The following is a 9659-nucleotide window of genomic DNA, read 5'->3' as shown; positions in this document are numbered from 1 at the left end:
GGCTGTAGGATGGCCAGTTCCTTTCCGCCCTGACTTTGACCCTAGCATGACGTCAGCATGCCAGCATTCATTCCCGGTCGACTGAGTGGGGCGACCGGGCGCGAACCCAGGACCTTGCGATTGTTCTATCACTGAGTTATGCTACTTCTTACATACACACGTGTGTGTTTGTAGAAATATAACAATGTTGGAAAGTAAAACAAACCCTTAAATTATCATTACATTTACAATTAGCTCTAGCAGATGTAGGGGGAAGGTACAGAAAATCACATTATGTAATACAGGTTTGAAAAGAACTGTAATCTGTCAGTAACCTTTATGTAGTTTGTTTGTTTCTTTTTGTGTGTATGTAGCCTACTATTTACTTCCTTAAGATGCATTTCTTTGCTTTGCTTGAGAACACCCCACCATCTGGACATCGCATTTCAAAGGCTACGCCGTGATTGCAAAGGTAATACGAACTTGGTGTGTCCTTAATGGCATACATTCCTTGCAGATCCTTACACTCTTCCGCTGCAAAAAGAGCAAAACATTAGACAAGCTATATTCCTTTTGTAAGGATGTTGAGAGAAATAAGTTTTATCTAGCCACAATAATGCGTTTGGTGCTGCAGAGAAGTAACGTACGTAAGATGTAGTGTTGTTCTGTCGTAGGGTCTATTTCATTTCTTTTACGCCTTTCCTCACAGGAAACATTTTCAGGGAGGTCACACGTGTGTTTCTGGTCATTGAAGTAAAGCCCTCCCATACATTCATATTTAACAGGAATGCCATCACCATTACCTGTAAGGAACAGATTTACAGTATTCAAAATCTGCAATTTCAGTTACAATCTGGATACATCTCAGTCCACATGCATTTTTGTTATATATATATATATATATATATATATATATATATATATATATATATATATATATATATATATATATATATAATTGAAATTTGTACAGGAAGAAAAGTCGCAATTGGAAATGTAACCAACACAAAATTTTGGAGCATTCTGTTCTTGCCAAACAGTTAATGTCACATTTGAAATATGTAAACCAGAGATACCGAACAGATAGCTATGAACATGATCATCCCTAATTTGAAATAAGGCTCTGAGCATCAATATCAAGTGATTATGAACAATTATACTCATAAATGTTCAATGATTTTTGATGATACAAACTATCTGTATAATTTTCACGAGAAAATATAGTTCTTTGGAAAAATGGTCCAAAAATATAGGCACCTACAAGACAGAGAATATTTCATAGACACCTATTTTGTGGTATTACTTACAAATGTAGTATTCTGAGCAGCTTTGAGCAGGATACAGACATTCGCACGTAGGATCGCAAGTTGGGTGTCTCTCAGGTTGACACTGTGGGTAATCTACTTGAAGAACACATTGACTCAACTGTGGGTTGAACACAAGCCCTTCGGAACAGGTGTGGAATACGGCGCTTGCATTTGGCTGTTGAAATATTTTAGAAAGGAAATAATAAATAGACTTAGAAATAACAAAAGGATCTGACTTGTATATAGAAAGATTCAGATAATAAAGACATTTTACTTGTAATTAGCAAAAACTAACCTCACAGTAATAGTAGGCTGTGCAATCCTCGGGATGAGGTCTGAGGCAGCACTCACAGTCACAAATGTCAGGCTTCATATCAGGGGGCTGTGTGGGAAGCACAGACTCTGGAATCTGGCAGTCAGCATCAGGAGTAGCGATACACTGGGCATTAAACGGCCAGTCACACACTCGTTTGACGGGATTGAAATGAAGATGGAGGGGACACTTCTTGACAAATGGTATACTGTGAGAACAGTGAATCCATTTCTTACAATCCCGAGGATGAGAGAAAAGACCCTCCTTTTCTGGGCATGAAAATGGACATTCTTCACCTTCATCACCACCTTCGTTTCCGCCGTCTCCATCAACGCCTCCGTTTCCACCATCTCCACCTCCGTTCCCGCCGTCTCCACCTCCACCTCCGTTTCCACCGTCTCCATCTCCGTTTCCGCCGTCTCCACTTCCGTTTCCACCTCCACCTCCGTTCCCGCCGTCTCCACCTTCGTTTCCACCGTCTCCACCTCCGTTTCCACTGTCTCCACCTCCGTTTCCACCGTCTCCCCCTCCATTTCCGCCATTACCTTCATTACATGTTCCACAACTCTTGGGACATGTCTTGGCAACATATTCTTGCCATGAACAATCCCCATCGGTTGGCTTGCAGTAACAGTCATTATTGGCAGCCCAGAATCTACAGGCACTCATTTCATCCTGACAGATGTCACCACCTCCATCTCCGTTTCCACCGCTTCCACCCTCATTCACGTTACTAGCTCCTCCACATGGCAGACCTTCCGGAGTCAAGTAGCTGCCTGTCACACACGGAGAAGCCCATTCGTGATCACAGGTGAGTTTCTGTTGGTTCCAGACCGTTCCAGGAGCACAAGGCATCTCTTCAGGACCATACGGGGCACACTGGATGAACTTGCGGCAGTCACTTGGATGTGGCAGATACTTTCCGAGGGAGCAATCAATGATGCAGCCGTCGATGCTTCCACCATTTCCTCCATTACCGCCGTCTCCACCGCCACCTCCGTTTCCGCCGTCTCCTCCACCACCTCCGTTTCCGCCGTCTCCGCCACCACCTCCGTTCCCGCCGTCTCCATCTCCGTTTCCGCCGTCTCCACTTCCGTTTCCACCGTCTCCCCCTCCATTTCCGCCATTACCTTCATTACATGTTCCACAACTCTTGGGACATGTCTTGGCAACATATTCTTGCCATGAACAATCCCCATCGGTTGGCTTGCAGTAACAGTCATTATTGGCAGCCCAGAATCTACAGGCACTCATTTCATCCTGACAGATGTCACCACCTCCATCTCCGTTTCCACCGCTTCCACCCTCATTCACGTTACTAGCTCCTCCACATGGCAGACCTTCTGGAGTCAAGTAGCTGCCTGTCACACACGGAGAAGCCCATTCGTGATCACAGGTGAGTTTCTGTTGGTTCCAGACCGTTCCAGGAGCACAAGGCATCTCTTCAGGACCATACGGGGCACACTGGATGAACTTGCGGCAGTCACTTGGATGTGGCAGATACTTTCCGAGGGAGCAATCAATGACGCAGCCGTCGATGCTTCCACCATTTCCTCCATTACCGCCGTCTCCACCGCCACCTCCGTTTCCGCCGTCTCCGCCACCACCTCCGTTTCCGCCGTCTCCACCTCCACCTCCATTTCCACCACTACCTCCTCCACATGGCAGACCTTCCGGAGTCAAGTAGCGGCCTGTCACACACGGAGAAGCCCATTCGTGATCACAGGTGAGTTTCTGTTGGTTCCAGACCGTTCCAGGAGCACAAGGCATCTCTTCAGGACCATACGGGGCACACTGGATGAACTTGCGGCAGTCACTTGGATGTGGCAGATACTTTCCGAGGGAGCAATCAATGACGCAGCCGTCGATGCTTCCACCATTTCCTCCATTACCGCCGTCTCCACCGCCACCTCCGTTTCCGCCGTCTCCGTCACCACCTCCGTTTCCGCCGTCTCCACCGCCACCTCCGTTTCCTCCATCTCTGCCACCACCTCCGTTCCCGCCGTCTCCATCTCCGTTTCCGCCGTCTCCACTTCCGTTTCCACCTCCACCTCCGTTCCCGCCGTCTCCATCTCCGTTTCCACCGTCTCCACCTCCGTTTCCGCCATTACCTTCATTACATGTTCCACAACTCTTGGGACATGTCTTGGCAACATATTCTTGCCATGAACAATCCCCATCGGTTGGCTTGCAGTAACAGTCATTATTGGCAGCCCAGAATCTACAGGCACTCATTTCATCCTGACAGATGTCACCACCTCCATCTCCGTTTCCACCGCTTCCACCCTCATTCACGTTACTAGCTCCTCCACATGGCAGACCTTCCGGAGTCAAGTAGCTGCCTGTCACACACGGAGAAGCCCATTCGTGATCACAGGTGAGTTTCTGTTGGTTCCAGACCGTTCCAGGAGCACAAGGCATCTCTTCAGGACCATACGGGGCACACTGGATGAACTTGCGGCAGTCACTTGGATGTGGCAGATACTTTCCGAGGGAGCAATCAATGACGCAGCCGTCGATGCTTCCACCATTTCCTCCATTACCGCCGTCTCCACCGCCACCTCCGTTTCCACAGTGTGTGTCTCCGTTTCCACCGTCTCCACCTCCGTCTCCACCTCCGTCTCCACCGTCTCCACCTCCGTTTCCACCGTCTCCACCTCCGTCTCCACCGTCTCCACCTCCGTCTCCACCGTCTCCACCTTCGTTTCCACCATCTCCACCTCCGTCTCCACCGTCTCCACCTCCGTCTCCACCATCTCCACCTCCGTCTCCACCTCCGTCTCCACCATCTCCACCTCCGTCTTCACCGTCTCCACCTCCGTCTCCATCTTCTCCACCTCCGTCTCCACCTCCGTTACCATCGTCTCCACCTCCGTCTCCACCTCCGTCTTCACCGTCTCCACCATCTCCACCTCCGTCTCCACCGTCTCCACCTCCGTCTCCACCTCCGTCTTCACCTCCGTCTCCACCGTCTCCACCTCCGTCTCCACCGTCTCCACCTCCGTCTCCAGACTCTTTGCTTCCTGACTCTTTGCTTCCTGACTCTTTGCTTGCAGACTCTTTGCTTGCAGACTCTTTGCTTCCTGACTCTTTGCTTCCAGACTCTTTGCTTGCAGACTCTTTGCTTCCTGACTCTTTGCTTCCTGACTCTTTGCTTGCAGACTCTTTGCTTGCAGACTCTTTGCTTCCTGACTCTTTGCTTGCAGACTCTTTGCTTCCAGACTCTTTGCTTCCTGACTCTTTGCTTGCAGACTCTTTGCTTCCTGACTCTTTGCTTCCAGACTCTTTACTTGCAGACTCTTTGCTTCCTGACTCTTTGCATGCAGAATCTTTGTTTCCGGACTCTTTGCTTCCGAATTCATTACTTCCAGATACTTTGTTTCCGGACTCTTTGCTTCCAAATTCCTTACTTCCAGACTCTTTGCTTCCAGATCCTTTGTTTCCGGACTCTTTGCTTCCAAATTCATTACTTCCAGACTCTTTGCTTCCAGATCCTTTGTTTCCAGACTCTTTGCTTCCAGACTCTTTGCTTGCAGAGTCTTTGCTTGCGGACTCTTTGCTTCCAAATTCATTACTTCCAGACTCTTTGCTTCCAGTTCCTTTGTTTCCGGACTCTTTGCTTCCAGACTCTTTGCTTGCAGAGTCTTTGCTTGCGGACTCTTTGCTTCCAAATTCATTACTTCCAGACTCTTTGCTTCCTGACTCTTTGCTTCCTGATCCTTTGTTTCCGGACTCTTTGCTTCCAGATCCTTTGTTTCCGGACTCTTTGCTTCCAGATCCTTTGTTTCCGGACTCTTTGCTTCCAGATCCTTTGTTTCCGGACTCTTTGCTTCCAGATCCTTTGTTTCCGGACTCTTTGCTTCCAGATCCTTTGCTTCCAGACTCTTTGCTTCCAGATCCTTTGTTTCCGGACTCTTTGCTTCCAGACTCTTTGCTTCCGGACTCTTTGCTTCCAGATCCTTTGTTTCCGGACTCTTTGCTTCCAGATCCTTTGTTTCCGGACTCTTTGCTTCCAGATTCTTTGTTTCCGGACTCTTTGCTTCCAGATCCTTTGTTTCCGGACTCTTTGCTTCCAGATCCTTTGTTTCCGGACTCTTTGCTTCCAAATTCATTACTTCCAGACTCTTTGCTTCCAGATCCTTTGTGTCCGGACTCTTTGCTTCCAGACTCTTTGCTTCTAGACTCTTTGCTTCCAGATTCTTTGCTTCCATGATACTTTCTTCCAGGTCCTTTTTCTTCTAAGGCAAATTTTCTCTTGCTAATAATTTGGTTTTCTTTGCAGCTGCCGCAGGACTTTGGACAGTTCCTAAGAACAAATGACTGCCAGTCACAGTTACTCCCACTGCACTGGCACCCTCCATTCTTAACAAACTTTGGACAGTCCAAGCGTCGGTCAACGCAGGCCGTTTCCAGGAAAGCACCTTCCTCCCAGGCCCCTTCGCTGCAATCTACATTGATGGCCAGATCGCACTGTGAGGTGTCACGGTTGAAGAGAAGGCCGCTACTGCAGAAGTATTGCACTGCTTGGCCACCCTCACCTGAAACACCGACAGTGCATAATTTATAATACACAAATTGCCATTGATTTTTTCACGTTGCTCTTCCTCTTTCATTTTTGTACCAAAGGGTATCATCATTGATATAGGTGGAAGGCACAGTAGTTCAGTTCGTCTGTGTTATTACATGGGCCCTATTTTACCATTTCGATGTCTCTTTGCTCTGATCCAAATATACAATATGATCGTGTTTCAAGTATCAAGGAAACTGTAGATACAGCAACTGATTATACAATGCAAAGGTCTTTTTTGGACTGTGAATGCAAAATTAATGAGGAAGTCCCTGGAATTCTAAAGCTAACATTTCTGCAAGAACAGGTTGGTAGATACCAATGGTAATATTGGACAATGCGTACCAGTAAAAGATCATAGCATGATATTGCATGCTTTTAGAATACAGTTTCCTATTCCACTCATTAACAGTAATTGCAGCTGTAATCAGACAATATGCAGAGAACTATTAAGTGTAACTTAAAACTAAATGTAAGTGCAAGCATTTGAACGATCCATCACCTTCCCATCAAATAACTACACAACGTCAGAGTGGATATACGTCGGTGATTATTTAAAAATCGAAGCAAGAGAAACTTATTATTGATAGTACTGATATAATGAAGTTAAATGTCAAGGAAAATTATTGCTGACACCTACGTCTGCGACGGCAGGGCATTAAGCTATTACTATTGTTGCAAGGAAGCAACCATTTTAATCGGACAAGATTTTGGCTCTGGAGAAAGGCTCATAAATTGAAGGAAAACAGGCATAGGGCGGAAAAGTAAACCACTTCTAGATTATCTAGAGTAAGTAAAATAAAACTCACACTGCCAGTAAACAGAGCACATTTCAGACGAAGGGTACCGGCAGTTGTCACAGGAGCAGGTGGGCGCAGTCACATTTGGTGTTCTCCGGCAGATCACATTGTTCAACCATGGCGTTGAACATCAAGTCTCCGGGACACTCTGTAAGGTGCTCCACTCCAGCCTGCGAATGGAAACCCAGGTTAGCCAACGGTCGCACAAACACACACACACACACACACACACACACACACACACACACACACACATATATATTATATATATATATATATATATATAATTATATATATATATATATATATGCATATATATGTATGCATATATATATATATATATATATATATATATATATATATATATATATATATATATATATATATAATATATATATGTGTGTGTGTGTGTGTGTGCGTGTAATTCTTTTTCTCTCTTTCTCTTTTTCTTTCCTTCTCTTCCAGCCTCCGTAGCCAACACAGAGTTAGAGAAGATGCACTCACTTCGGATTAAAGCTACATCGTTGACTGCTTTGGATTATAACTGTATAGTTGACTGCTATTATATAACCCAAAAGGGGTGTGCTGACTAGAGTTCTGACAGGCGTGTGGAGGCAGGCAACACAGTGAAGCCCTTCCAAGCCGAGACCCTGCCTTTAGGTTCTAAGCAGGTGAGACTGACTAACTTTGAATAGAACAAAGGCAAAAATAGAAAAAAAGAAAACCTTCATAAATCGTAATTCAACACTAGTCCTGACTGTCTGTGTGGAGAAATCCAAACAATGAACCACATTTTCCAGGAATACCCCAAATGGGTCCTCACTGCTCCGATCAAGATATTAAGGAAGCAAAGGATGCTGCCCTACAGTGGATACGGTTTGGAGCGATACAGTGTGGTGATGATAACCCAACATGCGAGTAAAAAATGAACGAAACAAAACATATGTTAGAATTCGCTAAGCTATCCTACAAATCATGATGAATAACGGCTTATTTTTCTAGAATGCTAAACTCTGTCCTTATCTAAACCTAGATTAAGAGTCTGTTCCCTAATTATTTAAAGTGTTAATTATTAATTTTACTTGTTAGTCACTAGTTTCTTTTCAGCCATATTACCTGTTAATAACAAAGAAAGATTTAAAAAAAGTCATAAGAGTGAAACAGACAGACGGCTAGATAGAAAGAAACGTACCTATGTACTAGATCTAGATTCTGAGCAAATGAATTCATTGTCACTAAGTGACAGCACGGACAGACTAAGAAAAAGAGAACAAAGAGATAGCAGGTACTGACAGCGTCGCAGTGGTAAAAGGCATCGCAGTTATACGGGTGCGGTTTGATGCAGGGGCCTTCGCAGTCACACGTCACGAGGTCGTCTGTCACGCCTCCTGGGACGAAGGGGATCGTCAGCTCGCATGACTTCTTGAAGGGCGCGCAGGGGGCGTCCCTCGGGTGGTCACACGCCCCTTTCACCGCATTGAAGTTCAGGTTGGAGGGGCATCTCTGTATGGGAGAAAGGAAAAATTACAATTACGTAATGTGACTCGTGGCCTGAGTCCTTCTGGCTCTTTTTCCTTTATATGGTATGTAAGGGGTAAAGGGGTTCTTTGCTATAGTGATTAGGTGGTACAGAAAATGATGTGTAATCAATTCATGGGTAAGGAAAATTTGGGATTGAAGAACCTTGACTGAAAATTGCAAAGAAAAGGCACTGGAAATAAATAGCGTGAGTTTAAACCGTAGCAAAACTAACGACAGATGAACAAGAATGTCTATATGCTGGTAACTATGCTTTGAGTCACACTACATGTTTGCTGTTCGTTTTGATACCTAAAAAAACTTAATCTATGCTGCACATCTAACAATGAAGGGAAGATAAATGATTGGATAGTTCTCTTTCTCCCCGGCTTTTGTGGATATCCTACTTTTCTGTTTTTATCTTATGCCTTTCCTCCCTGCATTCACTGCTCTTTACCATAGTTCCCTTCCTATCAGCCCCTTTTCATTATGCCTTAAAATGGATTCGTTCTCGGTTTGCCCTTTTCTCTAACCATTCTTTTATCTTCACCATTGCTGCCTTTTCCTCTTTTTCTTTTCCCCTAATATTCACCTCTTCCTCTTTTCTTTCTACATTTCTTGCCAGTATCTCTGTCATCCTCTCTTCCTATTCTTGCACTTCTCTACCTCTTACTCATTCGCTCCCGTTTCTCACCTTGACATATGGGACGCCGGCAACGCAGTGGACGTAATCTGTGCAGAAGGTCGGGTGCGCGTAGAAGCCGTCCTGTCCAGGGCAGGTCAGGCTGTGACATATGTGTATGTTCGGAGTCGGGGATCCTGCAAAGGACAGGAAGCAGTTCTCTGCAACAACACTGATTTTTAAAAAGCGAGTTTAAGCTTTTTTTCTAGGAAATTATTAGTTGATTACTATGTTTTCTAATTCGTGAAGTTATCTTTGGTTTGTTTATGGACTTATCATTCATTCAGTCTCTTTTCTGTAAGGAAGGATATACGACAAAGTAACAAATGGAATAAAGACCTTTGGAAAAAAAATCTGAATGCGGTATCCTTGTGTCGTACTTGATTCTCGAAAATGTTTCCTTAGCTAAAGATTAACAGAAAGTATAAAAAGTGCAGCCATATTTAAAATATCTCTTACTGGCGTTGACCAGGAGTGGGAGCACTGCTAATCC

At 45.0% G+C, this 9659-nt stretch overlaps 3 protein-coding genes across 3 annotated transcripts in view; all 3 read right to left on the bottom strand.

The window, feature by feature from the left end:
• Window positions 1-279: 279 nt before the first annotated feature.
• LOC119573164 lies at window positions 280-3552 on the bottom strand. Its single transcript, XM_037920233.1, has 5 exons — window positions 2691-3552; window positions 1582-2084; window positions 1287-1461; window positions 627-782; window positions 280-513 (listed from the first exon to the last, which is right to left on the bottom strand). The coding sequence occupies exons 1-5, from the start codon at window positions 3367-3369 to the stop codon at window positions 362-364; spliced, it is 1665 nt and encodes a 554-aa protein (XP_037776161.1). The 5' UTR covers window positions 3370-3552; the 3' UTR covers window positions 280-361.
• On the bottom strand, window positions 3374-5810 carry LOC119573539 (neurofilament heavy polypeptide-like). The gene is made up of 3 exons (XM_037920752.1): window positions 4524-5810; window positions 3711-4044; window positions 3374-3393 (listed from the first exon to the last, which is right to left on the bottom strand). The coding sequence occupies exons 1-3, from the start codon at window positions 5808-5810 to the stop codon at window positions 3374-3376; spliced, it is 1641 nt and encodes a 546-aa protein (XP_037776680.1).
• Window positions 5811-7007: 1197 nt separating this feature from the next.
• The window catches only part of LOC119573169 (peritrophin-1-like), a 2863-nt gene continuing 211 nt past the window's right edge, over window positions 7008-9659 (bottom strand). The window contains exons 1-4 of the mRNA XM_037920237.1: window positions 9626-9659; window positions 9179-9303; window positions 8260-8469; window positions 7008-7136 (exon numbers count right to left, since the gene is read on the bottom strand). The exon at window positions 9626-9659 is cut by the window's right edge and continues 211 nt beyond it. Of these exons, the coding sequence (XP_037776165.1) occupies window positions 7023-7136; window positions 8260-8469; window positions 9179-9303; window positions 9626-9659 (483 nt within the window). The 3' untranslated portion in view covers window positions 7008-7022. The remainder of the gene's footprint in view (window positions 7137-8259; window positions 8470-9178; window positions 9304-9625) is intronic.

Source organism: Penaeus monodon, chromosome 5, assembly GCF_015228065.2.
Source record: "Penaeus monodon isolate SGIC_2016 chromosome 5, NSTDA_Pmon_1, whole genome shotgun sequence".
Lineage (NCBI taxonomy): Eukaryota > Metazoa > Arthropoda > Malacostraca > Decapoda > Penaeidae > Penaeus > Penaeus monodon.
This window is presented reverse-complemented; position numbering and strand designations above follow the sequence as displayed.

Coding starts and splice junctions, on each gene's coding strand:
- LOC119573164 (XM_037920233.1), bottom strand. CDS start 3,369: ATGCCTTGTGCTCCTGGAACGGTCTGGAACCAACAGAAACTCACCTGT. Junction 2,085..2,690: donor GGGAGACGGTGGAAACGGAA/GTGGAGACGGCG, acceptor GTGGAAACGGAG/GTGGAGACGGTGGAAACGAA. Junction 783..1,286: donor CTGCTCAGAATACTACATTT/GTAAGTAATACC, acceptor TGTTCCTTACAG/GTAATGGTGATGGCATTCCT.
- LOC119573539 (XM_037920752.1), bottom strand. CDS start 5,810: ATGGAAGCAAAGAATCTGGAAGCAAAGAGTCTAGAAGCAAAGAGTCTG. Junction 4,045..4,523: donor TGGAGACGGAGGTGGAGACG/GTGGAGACGGAG, acceptor AAGTTCATCCAG/TGTGCCCCGTATGGTCCTGA. Junction 3,394..3,710: donor TTGTGGAACATGTAATGAAG/GTAATGGCGGAA, acceptor AAGTTCATCCAG/TGTGCCCCGTATGGTCCTGA.